This window comes from Entelurus aequoreus, linkage group LG23 (genome assembly GCF_033978785.1).
Source record: "Entelurus aequoreus isolate RoL-2023_Sb linkage group LG23, RoL_Eaeq_v1.1, whole genome shotgun sequence".
NCBI classification, from domain to species: Eukaryota; Metazoa; Chordata; class Actinopteri; order Syngnathiformes; family Syngnathidae; genus Entelurus; species Entelurus aequoreus.
Window position 1 is genome coordinate 42,626,502 of NC_084753.1, and position 25,193 is coordinate 42,651,694.

A 25,193-nucleotide genomic window follows, 5' to 3' on the forward strand; every position below is an offset into this window, starting at 1 on the left:
TAACTAACTAACAGTCATTTGCGAGTAGTTAGCATTAGCCGATTAGCATGTGTACCTAATGAAGTGTCCGGCGGGTGCACATGTGCCGCTGCTCCACTTCCGCGTCCGGCTTTAGGAGGAGGGGGGCCGGGGAGGCGTGACGTCACTGCCCGCAGAGAGGGCCCACTCGGGCGGGAGAGGAGCGAGGCGAAGACGCCGCAGAGAGGCGAGCAGCAGCCCCGGCGACTCTTCCACGGATGTGAGGGTGGTGGTGGTGGAGGAGGAGGAGGAGGAGGAGGGACACGCCGCCGCCGCCGCCTCCACCGCCTCGTCGCGGCACTCGGACATGTCCTCGCCGGACGAGGAGCAGCAGCGGTGGGTGCCGACACACGTCCAGGTGACGGTGCTCCGGGGCAGGGGTCTGCGGGGCAAGGGCAAGCACGGCACCAGCGACGCGTACGTCGTCATCCAGCTCGGCAAGGAGAAGTACTCGACCCGCGCGGCGGAGAAGACCACCGAGCCCGAGTGGCGGGAGGAGTGCTCCTTCCAGCTGCAGCCCGGCGGGCCGGCGGCGGCGAGCGGCGAGCTCGTCCTCACCGTCATGCACCGCGCTGTCATCGGGCTCGACGTGTTCCTGGGCCAGGCGGTCGTCCGGCTGGAGCAGGTCTTCCAGGAGAGCAGAGGCGTCAAAACCCAGTAGGTACCGTCGAGTGTCACTTTTCCCATGCGCAGCGAACGCATCGCGTCGGCCCCATCCACTTTGCCTGTGTTGTGGCACTTTTGTTAGTGGGTAGCATGTAAACACACCGTGATGCTGCTGCTGCTGCTTCAGGGCCCGGCAGACACTCCCTCTCCCCGGCTTTTGTTTACCTTCTTGTTGTTGTGGAGGCCAGCCTGGCGGGATTACGGCCTCCCTGTCCCAATTTCAGAGATTATCTAACAGTTTTTTTTTTATTTCCAGCATGTTATTTCCCCCCCACTCAAATAAAAGGCAAGCCCACCAGCTGGACTGCCTTGCAGGTGAGCATTGCAGAGGTGGTTAATGCAGTGTTTTTCAACCTTTTTTGGAGCCGAGGCACAGGGGGACACTTTCCCATCCTCGTCACCATTGTTGTGTGCCAAACTTCCCACTTATTAAGTTAAAGTGCCAACGAGGTGTGGCGAAATTATTCTCCGCATTTGACCCATCACCCTTGATCACCCCCCTGGGAGGTGAGGGGAGCAGTGAGCAGCAGCGGTGGCCACGCCCGTGAATCTTTTTTTGGTGATTTAACCCCCAATTCCAACCCTTGATGCTGAGTGCCAAGCAGGGAGGTAATGGCTCCCATTTTTATAGTTTTTGGTATATACACTATAACCACATGTACATATATATACACACTATAACCACATGTACATATATATACACTATAACCACATATAAATATATATAAACCACATATAAATATAAATACATTAGAATCACATAAATATATATAAACCCCCAATAAATATATATACACTATAACCACATATAAATATATATACACTATAACCACATATAAATATATATACAATATATATACACTATAACCACATATAAATATATATAAACCACATATAAATATATATACACTATAACCACATATAAATATATATACACTATAACCACATATAAATATATATACACTATAACCACATATAAATATATATACAATATATATACACTATAACCACATATAAATATATATAAACCACATATAAATATATATACTATAACTGCATATAAATATATATACACTATAACCACATATAAATATATATACACTATAACCACATATAAATATATTCACTATAACCACATATAAATATATACACTATAACCACATATAAATATATATATACACTATAACCACATATAAATATATATACATTATAACCACATATAAATATATATAAACCACATATAAATAGATATACACTATAACTGCATATAAATATATATACACTATAACCACATATAAATATATATACAATATATATACACTATAACCACATATAAATATATATAAACCACATATTAAGATATATACACTATAACCACATATAAATATGTATACACTATAACCACATATAAATATATATAAACCACATATAAATATATATACACTATAACTGCATATAAATATATATACACTATAACCACATATAATTATATATACAATATATATACACTATAACCACATATAAATATATATAAACCACATATAAAGGTATATACACTATAGCCACATATAAATATATATACACTATAACCACATATAAATATATAAACCACATATAAATATATATATTTACACTATAGCCACATATAAAGATATGTACACTATAACCACATATACATATGTAAACCACATATAAATATATATATTTACACTATAACCACATATAAATATATATACACTATAACCACATATAAATATATATATACACTATAACCACATATGAATATATATACACTATAACCACATAAATATATATACTATAACCACATATACATATATAAACCACATATAAATATATATACACTATAACCACATAAATATATATACTATAACCACATATACATATATAAACCACATATAAATATATATACACTATAACCACATATAAATAAATATAAACCACATATAAATATATATACACTATAACCACATATAAATATATGTGTATATATATATATATATATATATATATATATATATATATATATATATATATATATATATATATATATATATATATATATATATACTATAACCACATATAAATATATATACACTATAACCACATATAAGGGACAAGCGGTAGAAAATGGATGGATGGAAATATACACTATAACCACATAAATATATATACACTATAACCACATATAAATATATATATATACTATAACCACATATAAATATATATACACTATAACCACATATAAGGGACAAGCGGTAGAAAATGGATGGATGGAAATATACACTATAACCACATATAAATATACATACACTATAACCACATATAAATATATACAACCACATATAAATATATATAAACCACATATAAATATATATACACTATAACCACATATTAATATATATACACTATAACCACATATAAATATATATACACTATAACCACATATTAATATATATACACTATAACCACATATAAATATATATACACTATAACCACATATAAATATATACAACCACATATAAATATATATAAACCACATATAAATATATATACACTATAACCTACATTATTAGGGACAAACTGTAAAATATGATTATTAATCTACTTGATTATTTACTGTTAATATCTGCTTACTTTTTATTTTAACATGTTCTATCTACACTTGTAGATAAAATGTAATAATCACTAATTCTTCTCTTGTTTGATACTTTACATTAGTTCTGGACGATACCACACATTTAGGTATCGATCCGATACCAAGTAGTTACGGGGTCAAACACAGGTCATAATTAAAGCCCTCCTGAGGTTATAAACAATATGTAATTGTAATATCGACGAGATACTTCTCTTGTACTCGGTATCGTTAAAAGTAGCATTTGTAAAGATCCACTCGCTTGTTTACATTCAGTAGCGCTAGCTTGCTGTTAGCGGTGAGCTATTGTATGATCCTCCTACGGTGTGTAGTGAAGCATGTTTAGATGTTCCTCGTCCTCCAGTGATAATGGTAATTGTAAGAAACTCACTTTATTTGTCGCCATGGCAGCGAGGATTAGTTAGAAGTAGCTATAACACTGTGGACGGATGTTAGCCGCGAGCCAGCTAATAGCTATGTTCTAAAGCACCACTTGAAGGCATATGATTAATAATAATAATAATAGATTTTTTTGTAAAAAGCACTTTACATTGAGTAAACAACCTCAAAGTGCTATAGTGTATAAAAAAATAAAATAAAAAGATAATAAAAAACTAGAACAGCCAAATAGCTACAACTAGTATGCATACATCTAAAAAAAGGCTTTTTTTTAAAAAAAAGAAGGGATTTTAAGCCTTTTTTAAAAGCATCCACAGTCTGTGGTGCCCTCAGGTGGTCAGGGAGAGAGTTCCACAGACTGGGAGCGATTAAAAAAAATAGTACCAGCCTTTTTCAAATACATTATAGTACCTTTACCACATGTACTTTTACCATTAGTACCGTGTTACTTTATGAGTATACCGTACAACTAAATAAGATCTTTGTGTCGCATGGTGGTTACTGTTGCTCTCATTGCAGGCAAACTGAGATTTTAAAATTTGATGAACGGGATTAAAAAACAAGGCGCTAAAAAAATCTGACCGTAATTCAATAATCACAATTTATTTGACACACTTAGTTATGGTTATTTCAGACATGTTTCCTCCCATTAATGACCTCTGCCAGAAGAAGGTTGTGTTTTGTTCAAGGTTTGTTTCGTCACTTAGCAGCATAACTCAAAAAGTTATGGATGGATTTTGATGAAACTTTCAGGAAATGTAAAACATGGGGTAAGGAACAGGTGACTATATTTTGGGAGTGATCCGGATCACTGTTTGGATTCACGATTTTTTCCAAGCACTCTTTATTATCGGGGGATAGGGCCTGGTATAGTTATATTACATTTTATATTGTTTCTATTCTATTTTGTCCAAGTCTAACTTTTACATGGCCTCCTAATATTATAGAGCACCCTCAGGTTGACTTGTGACTATACCTCGCGTACACGTGTGGAATTCATTGCGGTCCTTGGAGTCCACTAGGGTTTTTTTTTTTGCTGAGGTGGGACTTTTAGACCACCATTGCGACCCAGCAGCTTCTCTTTGTTCGAATTCTGTGCCGAGTATCTGCACTGTATGGTATCCTTACATGGGTAGATAGAACAGTCATGTTATATATATATATATATATATATATATATATATATATATATATATATATATATATATATATATATATATATATATATATATATATATTAGGGCTGCAACTAACGATTAATTTGATAATCGATTAATCTGTCGATTATTACTTCGATTAATCGATCAATAATCGGATAAAAGAGACAAACTACATTTCTATCCTTTCCAGTATTTTATTGAAAAAAACCCAGCATACCGGCACCATACTTATTTAGATTATTGTTTCTCAGCTGTTTGTACATGTTGCAGTTTATAAATAAAGGTTTATTTAAATAAAAATAAAAAAATTTAAAAGCCTCTGCGCATGTGCATAGCATAGATCCAACAAATCGATGACTAAATTAATCGGCAACTATTTTTTATAATCGATTTTAATCGATTTAATCGATTAGTTGTTGCAGCCCTAATATATATATATATATATATATATATATATATATATATATATATATATATATATATATATATATATATATATATATATATATATATATATATATATTTGTACATATAGATATACTGTATGTATGTACATATATATGTACATTTAGGTACATATATACATATGTAAATTTATACTGTATGTACTGTATGTACATATATATGTACATTTAGGTACATATATATATGTATACACACAAATATATGTACTTATATACATTACATACATTTACATACATACCTACAGTATATACATGTATACATATATGTACATTTATATACATATATGGACATTTACATACATATATGTACATTTACATACATATATGTACATTTACATACATGTATACATATATGTACATTTATATACATATATGTACATTTATATACATATATGTACATTTACATACATGTATACATATACCGTATTTCCTTGAATAGCCGCAGGGGCGCTAATTAATTTAAAACCTCCTGTCACTCCGGCGCTTACCAGAAGCCTGCGGGATGGCCAAGCATGCGCTAATTATTCTAAAACCTCTTCTCACTCCGGCGCTTACCTTATCATGAAAAGCACATTTAATAAAAAAAAAAAATGTTATTATTGTCTTACCTTTAGGTATAAATGAGTCCATGCCAGCTCCTTTTGAAGAAAAGCATCGATATAGAAGTCTTCCTTATCTTTCTTCAGTTTTAAAAGTCTCTCTGTCTCGATGGAGACCTTCCTTTTAAGTATTACCTCCTGCTTCGATTGAAAGTCCAGTTTAGAAAACTGTTTTATTTTAGATATGTAGTCCTCCATGGTAAAAGTCCAAGCAAACAATGACTGCGCACTCTTGCTGCAGTACCAGCAGTCGCAAGAAGAATCACTAGCGCCCTCTACCACCAGGAGGCGGGAGTCATTTAATGACTCATATTTGACCCGGCGGAAGTGCCAAGCATGCGCTAATTATTTTTGCGAAACGAGTTTAACCCGGCTGTAATTCGAGGCATGCGAATACCATATTCCCGGCGCCAATTCAAGGAAATACGGTATGTACATTTATTTACATATATGTACATTTACATACATGTATACATATATGTACATTTATATACACATATGGACATTTACATACATATATGTACATTTACATACATATATGTACATTTACATACATATATGTACATTTACATACATATATGTACATTTACATACAGTACATATACTGTATGTACATTTACATACATCTATACATATGTACATTTACATGCATGTATACATATATACATTTACATACAAACCCCAAAAGCAGTGAAGTTGTCACGTTGTGTAAATGGTAAATAAAAACAGAATACAATGATTTGCAAATCCTTTTCAACTTATATTTAATTGAATAGACTGCAAAGACAAGATATTTAACGTTCGAACTGGAAAACGTTGTTGTTGTTTGCATATATTAGCTCATTTTGAATTTGATGCCTGCAAAATGTTTCAAAAAAGCTGGCACAAGTGGCAAAAAAGACTGAGACAGTTGAGGAATGCTCACCAAAGACTTATTTGGAACATCCCACAGGTGAACGGGCTAATTGGGAACAGGTGGGTGCCATGATTGGGTATAAAAGCAGCTTCCATGAAATGCTCAGGGCGAGGGTCACCACTTTGTCAACAAATGCCTGAGCAAATCGTTAAAGAACGACATTTTTCAACCAGCTTCTGCAAGGAATTCAGGGATTTCACCATCTACGCTCCGTAATATCATCAAAAGGTTCAGAGAATCTGGAAAAATCACTGCATGTAAGCCATGATATTACGCACCTTGGAGTAGTGTAAAGGATATCACCACATGGGCTCAGGGACACTTCAGGAAACCGCTGTCAGTAACTACAGTTGGTCGCTACATCTGTAAGTGCGAGTTAAAACTCTACTATGCAAAGCCATTTATCAACAACACCCAGAAACGCCGCCGGCTTCGCTGGGCCCTAGCTCATCTAAGATGGACTGATGCAAAGTGGAAAAGTGTCCACATTGCAAATTGTTTTCGGAAACTGAACGTTGTGTCCTCCGGACCAAAGAATGTTCTAGGCGCAAAGTGTAAAAGGCAGCATGTGTGATGGTATGGGGGTGTATTAGTGCCCAAGGCATGGGTAACTTACACATCTGTGAAGGCACCATTAATGCTGAAAGGTACATACAGCTTTTGGAGCAACATATGTCGCCATCCAAGCAACGTTACCATGGACGCCCCTGCTTATTTCAGCGAGACAATGCTGAAACCTTTAAAAGGTAAAACATACCTTTTTACCTTTTAAATTCCTTCCTCTTCTTTCCTGACAATTTAAATCAATGTTCAAGTAAATTTTATTTTTTTTATTGTTAAGAATAATAAATACATTTTAATTTAATTCTTCATTTTAGCTTCTGTTTTTTCGACGAAGAATATTTGTAAAATATTTTTTTCAAACTTATTATGATTAAAATTCAAAAAAAATATTCTGGCAAATCTAGAAAATCTGTAGAATCAAATTTAAATCTTATTTCAAAGTCTTTTGAATTTCTTTTAAAATTTTTGTTCTGGAAAATCTAGAAGAAATAATGATTTGTCTTTGTTAGAAATATAGCTTGGTCCAATTTGTTATATATTCTAACAAAGTGCAGATTGGATTTTAACCTATTTAAAACGTGTCATCAAAATTCTAAAATTAATCTTAATCAGGAAAAATTACTAATGATGTTCCATAAATTATTTTTTTAATTTTTTCAAAAAGATTCGAATCAGCTAGTTTTTCTCTTCTTTTTTTCGTTTGAATTTTGAATTTTAAAGAGTCGAAATTGAAGATAAACTATGTTTCAAAATTTAATTGTCATTTTTTTTCGTGTTTTCTCCTCTTTTAAACCGTTCAATTAAGTGTAAATATCATTAATTATTAATAATAACATAGAGTTAAAGGTAAATTGAGCAAATTGGCTATTTTTGGCAATTTATTTAAGTGTGTATCAAACTGGTAGCCCTTCGCATTAATCACTACCCAAGAAGTAGCTCTTGCTTTCAAAAAGGTTGGTGACCCCTGTACTAGGGACTGTCCAGCAGTTTCTACCGTGGTGTGTCAGCGGTGTCATGTCGGGACGGGGTGGAGTGTTTTGATTTCCTGTTTTTGCAAGATGGGAAAGCAGATGCGCTCTTGAACGTTTGGGGAAAAATATAACTCCCACGTATACAAAGATAAGCAGATGCCTGGAGCATGCCGGGGGCTTACTTGTCATGTTCTGAGTGGGCTAATGCCTTTTCAGGTCCAAGAATGCTTCTTTTATTTGTTGTACAATATGCATGAACACAAAATAGACATTTTTTTTCCAGAATTGTCATTCTCAAATATAGCCTTCATCATTTTGTTTTGATCAGATTATGTTCGATTTAGGGGCTGTAACTGTACACGGTCTGTATTCAAGTTGTTTGGTACACGGTCTTAGGTTTGGTACAGAGGCGTACTTAAAGGCCTACTGAAAGCCACTACTACCGACCACGCAGTCTGATAGTTTATATATCAATGATGAAATCTTAACATTATAACACATGCCAATACGGCCGGGTTAACTTATAAAGTGACATTTTAAATTTGCCGCTAAACTTCCGGTTCGAAACGCCTCTGAGGATGACGTATGCGCGTGACGTGGCCCGGCGAACACGGGTATGGCTTCCACATTGAAGCCAATACGAAAAAGCTCTGTTTTCATTTCATAATTCCACAGTATTCTGGACATCTGTGTTCGTGAATCTGTTTCAATCATGTTCATTGCATTATGAAGAAGGAAGCTGAGCAAGCAAAGAAGAAAGTTGTCGGTGCGAAATGGACGTATTTTTCGAACGTAGTCAGCCACAACAGTACACAGCCGGCGCTTCTTTGTTTACATTCCCGAAAGATGCAGTCAAGATGGAAGAACTCGGATAACAGAGACTCTAACCAGGAGGACATTTGACTTGGATACACAGACGCCTGTAGAGAACTGGGACAACACAGACTCTTACCAGGATTACTTTGATTTGGATGACAAAGACGCAGACGTGCTACTGTGAGTATGCAGCTTTGGCTTTTTTTTGCGTATGTACGTAACTTTTTTAAAATATATAAGCTTTATGAACCTTGGGTTAGGTGAACGGTCTTTTGGGCTGAGTGATTGTGTGTGTTGATCATGTGTTTGAATTGTATTGGCGTGTTCTATGGAGCTAGGAGCTAGCAGAGGAGCTAGGAGCTAGCATAACAAACACGCAGGTGTTATTATGCAGGATTAATTTGTGGCATATTAAATATAAGCCTGGTTGTGTTGTGGCTAATAGAGTATATATATGTCTTGTGTTTATTTACTGTTGTAGTCATTCCCAGCTGAATACCAGGTACCGTGAGTATGCAGCCTTGGCTGCTAAACATTCGATAACTTGACCGTATGTGCGCGTCACGTACGTAACTTTTTAAAAATATATAAGCTTTATGAACCTTGGGTTAGGTGAACGGTCTTTTGGGCTGAGTGATTGTGTGTGTTGATCAGGTGTTTGAATTGTATTGGCGTGTTCTATGGAGCTAGGAGCTAGCAGAGGAGCTAGGAGCTAGCATAACAAACACGCAGGTGTTTTTATGCAGGATTAATTTGTGGCATATTAAATATAAGCCTGGTTGTGTTGTGGCTAATAGAGTATATATATGTCTTGTGTTTATTTACTGTTGTAGTCATTCCCAGCTGAATATCAGGTCACCCCCGCCTCTCACAGCATCTTCCCTATCTGAATAGCTTCCACTCCCCACTAGTCCTTCACTTGCACTTTACTCATCCACAAATCTTTCATCCTTGCTCAAATTAATGGGGAAATTGTCGCTTTCTCGGTCCGAATCTCTCTCACTTCATGCGGCCATCATTGTAAACAATAGGGAACTTTGCGTATATGTTCAACTGACTACGTCACGCTACTTCCGGTAGGGGCAAGCCTTTTTTTTATCAGATACCAAAAGTTGCAATCTTTATCGTCGTTGTTCTATACTAAATCTTTTCAGCAAAAATATGGCAATATCGCGAAATGATCAAGTATGACACATAGAATAGATCTGCTATCCCCGTTTAAATAAAAAAAATTCATTTCAGTAGGCCTTTAATACCCATTCGACACACATGACTTAGTCAGGGCAGGAAGTACTTCTTGCTTCATGCGTTTACCCGGGGAAAACACCCACACTGCAAAAAGTCAGTGTTCAAAAACAAGGGGAAAAAAATAACAAAAATTAGTGGTATTTTACTTGAACTAAGCAAAATGATCTGCCAATAAAGCAGGGGTCACCAACGCGGTGCCCGCGGGCACCAGGTAGCCCGTAAGGACCAGATGAGTAGCCCGCTGGCCTGTTCTAAAAATAGCTCAAATAGCAGCACTTACCAGTGAGCTGCCTCTATTTTTTAAATTGTATTTATTTACTAGCAAGCTGGTCTCGCTTTGCCCGACATTTTTAATTCTAAGAGAGACAAAACTCAAATAGAATTTGAAAATCCAAGAAAATATTCTAAAGACTTGGTCTTCACTTGTTTGAATAAATTCATTAATTTTTTTTTACTTTGCTTCTTCTAACTTTCAGAAAGACAATTTTTGAGAAAAAATACAACCTTAAAAATGATTTTAGGATTTTTAAACACATATACCTTTTTACATTTTAAATTCCTTCCTCTTCTTTCCTGACAATTTAAATCAATGTTCAGGTAAATTTATTTTTTTTATTGTAAAGAATAATAAATAATATTTAATTTAATTCTTCATTTTAGCTTCTGTTTTTTCGACGAAGAATATTTGTGAAATATTTCTTCAAACTTATTATGATTAAAATTCAAAAAAATGATTGTGGCAAATCTAGAAAATCTGTAGAATCAAATTTAAATCTTATTTCAAAGTCTTTTGAATTTCTTTTAAAATTTTTGTTCTGGAAAATCTAGAAGAAATAATGATTTGTATTTGTTAGAAATATAGCTTGGTCCAATTTGTTATATATTCTAACAAAGTGCAGATTGGATTTTAACCTATTTAAAACGTGTCATCAAAATTCTAAAATTAATCTTAATCAGGAAAAATTACTAATGATGTTGCATAAATTATTTAAAAAATTTTTTTCAAAAAGATTCTAATTAGCTAAATAAATAAATAAAATGTTCTCTTCTTTTTTCGGTTGAATTTTGAATTTTAAAGAGTCAAATTTGAAGATAAACTACAGTATGTTTCAAAATTTAATTGTCATTTTTTTGGTGTTTTCTCCTCTTTTAAACCGTTCAATTAAGTGTAAATATCATTAATTATTAATAGTAACATAGAGTTAAAGGTAAATTGAGCAAATTGGCTATTTCTGGCAATTTATTTAAGTGTGTATCAAATTGGTAGCCCTTCGCATTAATCAGTACCCAAGAAGTAGCTCTTGCTTTCAAAAAGGTTGGTGACCCCTGCAATAGAGCAAGACAATTTGGCTTGTCGAGACGTTCCAAAACAAGTAAAATTAGCTAACCTCAATGAACCCAAAAATACCTTAAAATAAGTATATTCACTTGTGATTTAGGGCTATATAAATAAACATTGATTGATTGATATTCTCACTAATAACAAGTGCACTTTTCTTGATAGAAAAAACAAATATGAAACCTTTTTTACTCAATATGTTGAATAATATTCTTAAATGAAGTAAATGCCAGTGCCATTATCTTGACATAATGACATGCGCTCTGCATTACATTTCTTGAAATAAGCAAACTTATACTAAAAACTAGTTTATTGTTCCTAATGGAAAGGCAACACGGCAAGCGCTTGTTACTCTCGGGGTCTCCTAGCCGCTCAGGCAAATCATATTTTCTAAAAATGCATTTTTCCATGGATAACATGACATCATCGCATCAAGTGCGTGCTCTTTTAGTCAATTAGTGCGCAAGGAAAATATATATATATATATATATATATATTAGGGCTGCAACTAACGATTAATTTGATAATCGATTAATCTGTCGATTATTACTTAGATTAATCGATTAATAATCGGATAAAAGAGACAAACTACATTTCTATCCTTTCCAGTAATTTATTGAAAAAAAAAACCAGCATACTGGCACCATACTTATTTTGATTATTGTTTCTCAGCTGTTTGTACATGTTGCAGTTTATAAATAAAGGTTTATTTAAAAAAAATAAAAAATAAAAAAGCCTCTGCGCATGCGCATAGCATAGATCCAACGAATCGATGACTAAATTAATCGGCAACTATTTTTATAATCGATTTAATCGATTAGTTGTTGCAGCCCTAATATATATATATATATATATATATATATATATATATATATATATATATATACATATATATATATATATATATATATATATATATATATATATATATATATATATATATATATATATATATATATATATATATATATATATATATTTGTACATATAGATATACTGTATGTATGTACATATATATGTACATTTAGGTACATATATACATATGTAAATTTATACTGTATGTACATATATATGTACATTTAGGTACATATATATGTATACACACAAATACTAATACTAACGTTCTCTGTTAGACGGCAACACGCCTTTGGAGAGTCCATCCAAGACATGCAATTCTCATGCATTCTCTCCATGAGCTTGTGCTTGAAGCTCATGGAGAGAATGCCAGGAGTGTGCAAAGCAGGAATCATGAGCAAAGGGTTGCTATTTTTGAAGAAACTAGAATATAAAACAGGGGTGGGCAATTGATTTTTTACCAGGGGCCGCATGAGCAACCCGAGCACTGCTGGAGGGCCACATCGACAATATTTCAAGTAAATTTTGCTCAATATTATTTTTGATATATACCGTAAGATAAATAACAATAATAATAATTAATAATAATAGTAATACTTCAACATAGTGTGTGTAACAGCATTCCATGACTAATATAAATAAATTAACATGAATAATAAATGACAGTAAAATAAGCACACGTATGACTGAGGAGTCATAGTGTAACTTTGTGTGGTGTTTGAGTTGTCCGACTTTTTGTGTGGCCATAAACGCACCAGTGGTTTAGTGCTATGCGTGTTAGTGACAGATGACAAGTTGGTTTTGGCCTGGTTTGTACGGCAGAAAATGACTAGTTTTTCCAGATAGAAGTGTTTTACTCATGTTTTTGGTGTGGTTATGTCCGAATATAAACAGTTTTGCTCAATAAAGGGATGGATATAATTCCTGGCCTCGAAGCATCTCGATAGACGTTACAATAATTGAAAGGTGTTCAATTGAACGGTGTTGACGTACACCGTTAGGGCCGCTTGTTGTCACTGTCACTCAAAGATGCATTGCAAAATTACACAGAATAAATGTGTTTATTTTGTTTAGAATTCAGATGGGATTTGATTTGGTGCGCGGTAGGGCTGCAACTAACGATTAATTTGATAATCGATTAATCTGTCGATTATTACTTCGATTAATCGACTGATAATCGGATAAAAGAGACAAACTACCTTTCTATCCTTTCCAGTATTTTATTGAAAAAAAACAGCATACTGGCACCATATTTATTTTGATTATTGTTTCTCAGCTGTTTGTACATGTTGCAGTTTATAAATAAAGGTTTATTTAAAAAAAAATAAAAAAAAATTTAAATTTTTTTTTTAAAAAAGCCTCTGCGCATGCGCATAGCATAGATCCAACGAATCGATGACTAAATTAATCGGCAACTATTTTTATAATCGATTTTAATCGATTTAATCGATTAGTTGTTGCAGCCCTAGTGCGCGGCATATATTTGCTGCGCGCAGAGGACGCTTGAGCAGTGCGCAATTGCGCAGGCGCGCACCTTAGAGGGAACGTTGTTAGGCAGTCCATGTCTTGTTGAAAACACGCCATTCCTCATCAACTTTTCTTTTTTTAGCGTCTCGGGTGTAAACCGTGCATCACTTGTCGCTGTGCGCCTTCACTCGCAGGTTACACACGGACACACGCCCGTAAATAATACCTTTCAAAATAAAAGCAGCACAGTTGTATTGCGCGCACGACATAGATGTTTTCTCAACTTTATTTTGTCATTTGTGATGGCAGCTGTTCACATTCACTCACAATCACGCACGCGCATACGTCCACGCGGAAGTAATACAAATAACGATTTTCAAAACAAAAGCAGCACCGTTGTATTGCACACTCGACATAGATCCTTTTTTAAATTTATTTTGTAATTTATGATTGGCCTCACGCGGGCCGGACAGGGACGCACAAAGGGCCGCAGAATGCCCAGGTCTGACATGTTTTCAGTTATTTCACCTTTTTTTTTTGTTAAGTACATAACCCCACATGTGTTCATTCATAGTTTTGATGTGACAATCTACAATGTAAATAGTCATGAAAATAAAGAAAACGCATTGAATGAGAAGGTGTGGCCTGTACTGTCACCAACCTTTTTGAAACCAAGAGCTACTTCTTGGGTACGGATTAATGCGAAGGGCTACTAGTTTGATACACACTTAAATAAATTGCCAGAAATAGCCAATTTGCTCAATTTACCTTTAACTCCATGTTATTATTAATAATTAATGATATTTACACTTAATTGAACGGTTTAAAAGAGGAGAAAACACGAAAAAAATGACAATTAAATTTTGAAACAAAGTTTATCTTCAATTTCGACTCTTTAAAATTCAAAATTCAACCGAAAAAAAGAAGAGAAAAACTAGCTAATTCGAATCTTTTTGAAAAAATGAAAAAAATAATTTATGGAACATCATTAGTAGTTTTTCCCGATTAAGATTAATTTTAGAATTTTGATGACATGTTTTAAATAGGTTAAAATCCAATCTACACTTTGTTAGAATATATAACAAATTGGACCAAGCTATATTTCTAACAAAGACAAATCATTATTTCTTCTAGATTTTCCAGAACAAAAATTTTGAAAGAAATTCAAAAGACTTTGAAATAAGATTCAAATTTGATTCTACAGATTTTCTGGATTTGCCAGAATATTTTTTTTAAATTTTAATCATAATAAGTTTAAATAAATATTTCACAAATATTCTTCGTCGAAAAAACAGAAGCTAAAATGAAGAATTAAATTAAAATGTATTTATTATTCTTAACAATAAAAAAAATTAATTTACTTGAACATTGATTTAAATTGTCAGGAAAGAAGAGGAAGGAATTTAAAAGGTAAAAAGGTATATGTGTTTAAAAATCCTAAAATCATTTTTAAGGTTGTATTTTTTCTCTAAAATCGTCTTTCTGAAAGTTAGAAGAAGCAAAGTAAAAACATTAATGAATTTATTTAAACAAGCGAAGACCAAGTCTTTAAAATATTTTCTTGGATTTTCAGATTCTATTTGAGTTTTGTCTCTCTTAGAATTAAAAATGTCGGGCAAAGCGAGACCAGCTTGCTAGTAAATTAATACAATTAAAAAAATAGAGGCAGCTCACTGGTAAGTGCTGCTATTTGAGCTATTTTTAGAACAGGCCAGCGGGCTACTCATCTGGTCCTTACGGGCTACCTGGTGCCCGCGGGCACCGCGTTGGTGACCCCTGCTGTAGATACAGTCCTGCTCAAAAGTGTACATACACTTGTAAAGAACATCATGTCATGGCTGCCTCGAGTCTCCAATCATTTCTACAACTCTTATTTTTTCTGTGATGGAGTGATTGGAGCACATACTTACTCCATTTTTGTTTCATCTGACCACAGAACTTTCCCCCAGAAGGTCTTACCTTTGTCCATGCGATGTCAGATGAAACAAAAATGGAGCGGTTTGGCCACAATACCCAACAATATGTTTGGAGGAGAAAAGGCGAGGCCATTAATCCCAGGAACACCATGCCGACCGTCAAGCGTGGTGGTGGTAGTATTATGCTCTGGGCTTGTTTTGCTGCCAATGGAACTGCTGCTTTACAGAGAGTAAATGGGACAATGAAAAAGGAGGATTACCTCAAAAGTGGTAAAGGAATGTTCTTTACAAGTGTATGTCAACTTGTCATCACGACTGTATAACATGAAGTACAGTACAGGCCAAATGTTTGCACACACCTTCTCCTCATTCAATGCATTTTCTTTATTTTCATGACTATTTACATTGTAGATTGTCCCATCAAAACTATGAATGAACACATGTGGAGTTATGTACTTAACAACATTTTTTAAATATTTGCTTACATGTCCCTTGGCAAGTTTACCTGCAATAAGGCGCTTTTGGTAGCCATCCACAAGCTTCTGCTTGGATTTTTGACCACGGAATTGGTGCAGTTCAGCTAAATGTGTTGCTTTTCTGACATGGACTTGTTTCTTCAGCATTGTCCACACGTTTAAGTCAGGACTTTGGGAAGGCCATTGTAAAACCTTCATTTTAGCCTGATTTAGCCATTCCTTTACCACTTTTGACGTGTGTTTGGGGTCAACTGCGCCCAAGATCCAACCTCCGGGCTGATTAATGGCCTCACCTTTTCTCCTCCAAACATATTGCTGGGTATTGTGGCCCAACACACCTCAAAAGTGGTAAAGGAATGGCTAAATCAGGCTAGAATGAAGCTTCAGTTGTTTTTAATCCTTCTTTGTGGGGACACTGTTGATTGTCACGTCGTGTTCGGATGTCCTTTGTGGACGCCGTCTTTGCTCCACAGTAAGTCTTTGCTGTCGTCCAGCATTCTGTTTTTGTTTACTTTGTAGTGTGGAGAATGCATAAATGTGTAAGAGTTCTTTCTTTATTCATAGTCATGTTTAAAGCAGCTAGTGTTTTTCCATTTGTACTCTTTCTATATTTTCATTTTATGTCCGCAAGTAAACTGTGTGTGTTACCTTGAAGGCTTGCACTGAAGGAGTTGGAGTACTCCCTTATATCTTATCTGTAGTACAACAATGAGGCTGTATTCCTTTCTGGAGAGGTGGGGGCTTTCTTCGGATGCAAGAAGTTGTCTCTTCCGTTTGAATGTTAGACCAATTCGAGAAGATGTGGGCTGGTCTCCTGAAGCTTCAGTAAAACTTGGTAATATTCCTATTCTGTCTTGATGGTCCTTCTTACTCTGAAAGAATTTGGGATTGACCAGTGACTTTAATTCCCTGGGAGGGAAGACTGGTCAGACGCAACAGTAGCCAGTTCAGTTGTAGTTTTTTTTTCTGCATAGCCTTCCCTAAGCTTCAATACCTTTTCTTACGGGCACTCACCTTTTGTTTATTTTTGGTTTACGCATTAGACACCTTTTTACCTGCACATGTCTCCCGCTGTTTCCGACATCTACAAAGCAATTAGCTACCGGCTGCCACCTACTGATATGGAAGAGTATTACACGGTTACTCTTTTTGGATATGAATTCCAACCATAACCAACCATGCTTCACTATAACTCTTGTCTCAGAGTAGGTGCACTGTCACGACCTGTCACACCACGTTGTGATGTAAGTCTTTGCTGTCGTCCAGCATTCTGTTTTTGTTTACTTTGTAGCCAGTTCAGTTTTAGTTTCGTTTTCCATATCCCTAAGCTTCAATGCCTTTTTTAGGGGCACTCGCCTTTTGTTTATTTTTGGTTTAAGGACTAGATACAACGTTTACAAAGCAATTAGCCACCGGCTGCCACCTACTGATATAGAAGAGTATTACACGGTTACTCTTTTTGGATATGAATTAAAACCATAACCAACCATACTTCACTATAACTCTTGTCTCAGAGTAGGTGCACTGTCACGACCTGTCACATCACGTTGTGATGTAAGTCTTTGCTGTCGTCCAGCATTCTGTTTTTGTTTACTTTGTAGCCAGTTCAGTTTTAGTTTCGTTTTCCATAGCCATCCCTAAGCTTCAATGCCTTTTTTAGGGGAACTCACCTTTTGTTTATTTTTGGTTTACGCAATAGACACCTTTTTACCTGCACATTTCTCCCGCTGTTTCCGACATCTACAAAGCAATTAGCTACCGGCTGCCACCTACTGATATGGAAGAGTATTACACGGTTACTCTTTTTGGATATGAATTCCAACCATAACCAACCATGCTTCACTATAACTCTCGTCTCAATGTAGGTGCACTGTCACGACCTGTCACATCACGTTGTGATGTAAGTCTTTGCTGTCGTCCAGCATTCTGTTGTTTTTTTTTTACTTTGTAGCCAGTTCAGTTTTAAGTTTGTTTTCCATAGCCATCCCTAAGCTTCAATGCCTTTTTTAGGGGCACTCGCCTTTTGTTTATTTTTGGTTTAAGGACTTGATACGTTTACAAAGCAATTAGCTACCGGCTGCCAACTACTGATATGGAAGAGTATTACACGGTTACTCTTTTTGGATATGAATTCCAACCATAACCAACCATGCTTCACTATAACTCTTGTCTCAAAGTAGGTGCACTGTCACGACCTGTCACACCACGTTGTGATGTAAGTCTTTGCTGTCGTCCAGCATTCTGTTTTTGTTTACTTTGTAGCCAGTTCAGTTTTAGTTTCGTTTTCCATATCCCTAAGCTTCAATGCCTTTTTTAGGGGCACTCGCCTTTTGTTTATTTTTGGTTTAAGGACTTGATACAACGTTTACAAAGCAATTAGCTACCGGCTGCCACCTACTGATATGGAAGGGTATTACACGGTTACTCTGCCGAGCTCTAGACAGCACCGACACAACGGAAAGTCAAAGCTTGCCAAAAATGTGTCTGACCACTTCTGCGGAATGTGAACCCCACCTCGGCTAAAGGGAGTCGACGTGTTCTACTATTGTTGGCAACTCTGCGAGAAACTGGAGTCCACACCTTAGACCCACTCCAGGCTCCGAGGCTAACAATCACACTACACCTCCACCGAGGTTTACTTCAGTCCTGTCTGTGGTTGTAACACCAAAACATTTGGAAAGCATTCATCCGGTTGTGCAAAAAGGTGTGTTTTGTTCTGGTGGGGGTAAGTGTCAGCTTTCCAGTGGATGTAGCTAATTGTTTTCACTGGCATTCTTCAGTGTGTGTGTAAGCGTGTTTGGAGCGGAACTCCAGGTCAAAATTCAAGATTGCGTAACAGTCTCAAGTGGTACATTTTTAAAATGATATCACTATTTGCTTTTTCTTGGTTTCTATTGACGTTATCTTCCATCTATGCCCTTTTAGTTCCCATAAATAATGACTTGTCATCGATAAATGTTATTTTATAAATTATTGGTATATTAGTGGCTCCCTGGAGCTTTTTCAAAAATGCATGAAAATGGAAAAAATATAATTTTTGTTTTACTGTATTTTCTGTCGGAGGACAAACATGACACAAAGCTAATGGTTAGAAATGCAACTGTTTATACTAAACATGCTTCACTGATGAGAGGATTTGGCTGGCGCCGTTTTTGTCCTACTAATTTCGGCGGTCCTTGAACTCACCGTAGTTTGTTTACATGTACAACTTTCTCTGACGCTGCCACAGAAAGACGTGTTTAATGCCACTTCATTGTAACGGTTATATAAGACTTTTAAAGTCATTTTGATAGTAGGCTAATATAGACACTTACATCATGTGTTGCCTTCATTATAACACTTATTACTTACGGACTCAAAATGCTGCTAACTGTTTTAACTGTTTACACTGTTTACATTGCACTTTGCACTCCCATCTAAATACTTGAATACTTACGTTGCAATACTGTATATACAATAGATAGATATTATAGATATTCTGGTAATATCTTCTTCCCCTGTATATTTCCCCCCCCCCTCATGCGACTGTTTAAATTGTTGTCTTTTTTATTCTTCTTTTACACTTTATATTTATAGACACCGTGGTTGTGAGAGGAACGTAATTTCGTCCACCTGTATGTCCTGTACAAACAGTTGTTTGACAATAAAGCTGACTTTGACTTTGACTTTGATATAAGACTTTTAAAGTCGTTTTGATAGTAGGCTAATATAGACACTTACATCATGTGTTGTCTTCATTATAACACTTATATAAGACTTTTAAAGTCATTTTGGTAGTAGGCTAATATAGACACTTACATCATGTGTTGCTTTCATTATAACACTTATATAAGACTTTTAAAGTCATTTTGATAGTAGGCTAATATAGACACTTACATCATGTGTTGCTTTCATTATAACACTTATATAAGATTTTAAAAGTCATTTTGATAGTAGGCTAATATAGATAATATAGACACTTACTGTACATCATGTGTTGTCTTCATTATAACACTTGTATAAGACTTAAAGTCATTTTGATAGTAGGCTAATATAGATACTTACATAATCTGTTGTCTTCACTATAACACTTATATAAGACTTTTAAAGTCATTTTGATAGTAGGCTAATACAACTAATATAGACACTTACATCATGTGTTGCCTTCATTATAACGGCTTATATAAGACTTTTAAAGTCATTTTGATAGTAGGCTAATATAGCTAATATAGACACTTACATCATGTGTTGCTTTCATTATAACACTTATATAAGACTTTTAAAGTCATTTTGATAGTAGGCTAATATAGACACTTTCATCATGTGTTGTCTTCATTATAACACTTATATAAGACTTTTAAAGTCATTTTGATAGTAGGCTAATATAGACACTTACATCATGTGTTGCCTTAATTATAACACTTATATAAGACTTTTAAAGTCATTTTGATAGTAGGCTAACATAGCTAATATAGACACTTGCATCATGTGTTGTCTTCATTATAACACTTATATAAGACTTTTAAAGTCATTTTGATAGTAGGCTAACATAGCTAATATAGACACTTGCATCATGTGTTGTCTTCATTATAACACTTATATAAAACTTTTAAAGTCATTTTGATAGTAGGCTAATATAGACACTTACATCATGTGTTGTCTTCATTATAACACTTGTATAAGACTTTTAAAGTCATTTTGATAGTAGGCTAATATAGACACTTACATCATGTGTTGCCTTCATTATAACACTTATATAAGACTTTTAAAGTCATTTTGATAGTAGGCTAACATAGCTAATATAGACACTTGCATCATGTGTTGTCTTCATTATAACACTTATATAAAACTTTTAAAGTCATTTTGATAGTAGGCTAATATAGCTAATATAGACACTTACATCATGTGTTGCTTTCATTATAACACTTAACACTTTCAGTCCGAGTAGTCCTACTTATCCTAGTCTAGTAGTCCTGGTCTCTTAGTTCTTGTAGTCCTACTTGTCATAGTTTAGTAGTCCTGGTCTTTTAGTCCGACTCGTCCTACTTCTCGTAGTCTTAGTCTAGTAGTCGTGGTCTTTTAGTCCTAGTAGTCCTACTTGTCCTAGTCTAGTAGTCCTGGCCTTTTAGTCCGAGTAGTCCTACTTGTCCTAGTCTAGTAGTCATGGCCTTTTAGTCCGAGTAGTCCTCCTCGTCCTAGTCTAGTAGTCCTGGTCTTTTAGTTCTTGTAGTCCTACTTGTCATAGTTTAGTAGTCCTGGTCTTTTAGTCCGACTCGTCCTACTTCTCGTAGTCTTAGTCTAGTAGTCCTGGTCTCTTAGTCCTTGTAGTCCTACTTGTCATAGTTTAGTAGTCCTGGTTTCTTAGTCCTACTTATCCTAGTCTAGTAATCTTGGTCTCGTAGTCCTGGTCTTTTAGTCCGAGTAGTCCTACTTGTCCTAGTCTAGTAGTCCTGGTCTCTTAGTCCGAGTAGTCCTAATTGTCTTAGTCTAGTAGTCCTGGTCTCTTAGTCCGAGTAGTCCTACTTGTCCTACTTGTCCTAGTCTAGTAGTCCTTAGTCTAGTAGTCTTTAGTCCTAGTACTTCTACTTGTCCTGGTCTTTTAGTCCTTGCTCTAGTAGTCCTGGTCTTTTAGTCCTAGTAGTCGTACTCGTCCTGGTATTTTAGTCCTAGTAGTCCTACTTGTCCTAGTGTAGTAGTCCTGGCCTTTCAGTCTTAGTAGTCCTACTTGTCCTAGTCTAGTAGTCCTGGTCTCTTAGTTCTTGTAGTCCTACTTGTCATAGTTTAGTAGTCCTGGTCTTTTAGTCCGACTCGTCCTACTTCTCGTAGTCTTAGTGTAGTAGTCCTGGTCTCTTAGTCCTTGTAGTCCTACTTGTCATAGTTTAGTAGTCCTGGTCTCTTACTTATCCTAGTCTAGTAATCTTGGTCTCGTAGTCCTAGTCTTTTAGTCCGAGTAGTCCTACTTGTCCTAGTCTAGTAGTCCTGGTCTCTTAGTCCAAGTAGTCCTAATTGTCTTAGTCTGGTAGTCCTGGTCTCTTAGTCCGAGTAGTCCTACTTGTCCTAGTCTTGTAGTCCTTAGTCTAGTAGTCTTTAGTCCTAGTACTTCTACTTGTCCTGGTCTTTTAGTCCTTACTCTAGTAGTCCTGGTCTTTTAGTCCTAGTAGTCCTACTTGTCCTGGTCTTTTAGTCCTAGTAGTCCTACTTGTTCTAGTGTAGTAGTCCTGGCCTTTTAGTCCAAATAGTCCTACTTGTCCTAGTCTAGTAGTCCTGGTCTCTTAGTTCTTGTAGTCTTACTTGTCATAGTTTAGTAGTCCTGGTCTTTTAGTCCGACTCGTCCTACTTCTCGTAGTCTTAGTCTAGTAGTCCTGGTCTCTTAGTCCTTGTAGTCCTATTTGTCATAGTTTAGTAGTCCTGGTCTTTTAGTCCGACTCGTCCTACTTCTCGTAGTCTTAGTCTAGTAGTCCTGGTCTCTTAGTCCTTGTAGTCCTACTTGTCATAGTTTAGTAGTCCTGGTCTCTTAGTCCTACTTATCCTAGTCTAGTAATCTTGGTCTCGTACTCCTGGTCTTTTAGTCCGAGTAGTCCTACTTGTCCTAGTCTAGTAGTCCTGCTCTCTTCTAGTAGTCCTGGTCTCTTAGTCCGAGTAGTCCTACTTGTCCTAGTCTAGTAGTCCTTAGTTTAGTAGTCTTTAGTCCTAGTACTTCTACTTGTCCTGGTCTTTTAGTCCTTGCTCTAGTAGTCCTGGTCTTTTAGTCCTAGTAGTCCTACTTGTCCTGGTCTTTTAGTCCTAGTAGTCCTACGTGTCCTGGTCTTTTAGTCCTAGTAGTCCTACTTGTCTTAGTCTACTAGTCCTGGTCTTTTAGTCCTAGTAGTCCTACTTGTCCTAGTCTAGTAGTCCTTAGTTTAGTAGTCTTTAGTCCTAGTACTTCTACTTGTTCTGGTCTTTTAGTCCTTGCTCTAGTAGTCCTGGTCTTTTAGTCCTAGTAGTCCTACTTGTCTTAGTCTACTAGTCCTGGTCTTTTAGTCCTAGTAGTCCTACTTGTCCTAGTCTAGTAGTCCTTAGTTTAGTAGTCTTTAGTCCTAGTACTTCTACTTGTCCTGGTCTTTGAGTCCTTGCTCTAGTAGTCCTGGTCTTTTAGTCTTAGTAGTCCTACTTGTCCTGATCTTTTAGTCCTAGTAGTCCTACTTGTCTTAGTCTACTAGTCCTGGTCTTTTAGTCCTAGTAGTCCTACTTGTCCTAGTCTAGTAGTCCTGGCCTTTTAGTCTTAGTAGTCCTACTTGTCCTGGTCTTTTAGTCCTAGTAGTCCTACTTGTCTTAGTCTACTAGTCCTGGTCTTTTAGTCCTAGTAGTCCTACTTGTCCTAGTCTAGTAGTCCTGGCCTTTTAGTCCTAGTAGTCCTACTTGTCCTGGTCTTTTAGTCCTAGTAGTCCTACTTGTCCTAGTCTAGTAGTCCTGGCCTTTTAGTCCGAGTAGTCCTACTTGTCCTGGTCTTTTAGTCCTAGTAGTCCTACTTGTCCTAGTCTAGTAGTCCTGGCCTTTTAGTCGGAGTAGTCCTACTTGTCCTGGTCTTTTAGTCCTAGTAGTCCTACTTGTCCTAGTCTAGTAGTCCTGGCCTTTTAGTCCGAGTAGTCCTACTTGTCCTGGTCTTTTAGTCCCAGTAGTCCTACTTGTCCTAGTCTAGTAGTCCTGGTCTTTTAGTCCGAGTACTCCTACTTGTCCTGGTCTTTTAGTCCTAGTAGTCCTACTTGTCCTAGTCTAGTAGTCCTGGCCTTTTAGTCCGAGTAGTCCAAGTACAAACTACGGAGAGTTCAAGGACCGGCAAAATTAGTAGGACAAAAGGGCGCTCAGCAAATAGTGTCATCAGTGAAGCATGTTTCATATAATGATGTTTATTCCATTGATGATTTGGTCCATTTTCAGTCCATGTAAACTGAACAATGGTCTTCTGCGCTGGTATTTGGCCGCCATGAAGTGCTCACTTGACAAGTGAACCATGTAGGGACGTGCTACCAAACCAGAGACCATGTAGGGACGTGCTACCAAACCAGAGACCATGTAGGGACGTGCTACCAAACCAGAGACCGAGGAAAACAACAAGACAAGCAAAAGTCTGTTGGCGTGTGTTCTCTTCTTCTGTGGTTGAGGTGCAATGTGGTGCTGCGGCACCCGAGAAATAAAAGCAGGTCTCGGTTTCGGTGTTAGCTTCCTGTCCTCCTTCTGGTGCTGCTGAACCGCTAACATCCTCTGGGCCAGAAGTACTTGTCAAAATGGGGGATTTTTTTTATGCTGAAGAAACAAGTCCATGTCAGAAAAGCAACACATTTAGCTGAAATGCACCAATTTTGTCAGGAGGAGAGGTCAAAAATAACAAAACACACACACACACACACACACACACACACACACACACACACACACACACACACACACACACACACATATATATATATATATATATATATATATATATGTGTGTGTGTGTAGCATGCTAAAATAAGAGATGCTAACATACTTCTAAGATGGCGCCACGTATCTAAACCCATGATTTTTTTTGGGTTTAAACATACAAAATTTGCAAAAAAAAAAATAGCGTTATGTTAGTATGCTAACTAAAAAAATAGCTAGCACAAAACATTATATATATATATATATATATATATATATATATATATGTATATATATATATATAT

At 36.1% G+C, this 25,193-nt stretch overlaps 1 protein-coding gene across 1 annotated transcript in view; it reads left to right on the plus strand.

The window, feature by feature from the left end:
- Positions 1 to 250: 250 nt before the first annotated feature.
- Positions 251 to 25,193, plus strand: part of rab11fip5a (RAB11 family interacting protein 5a (class I)) — a 50,794-nt gene continuing 25,851 nt past the window's right edge. Inside the window, exon 1 of the mRNA XM_062034019.1 lies at positions 251 to 675. Coding sequence (XP_061890003.1) covers positions 326 to 675 — 350 coding nt within the window. The 5' untranslated portion in view covers positions 251 to 325. The remainder of the gene's footprint in view (positions 676 to 25,193) is intronic.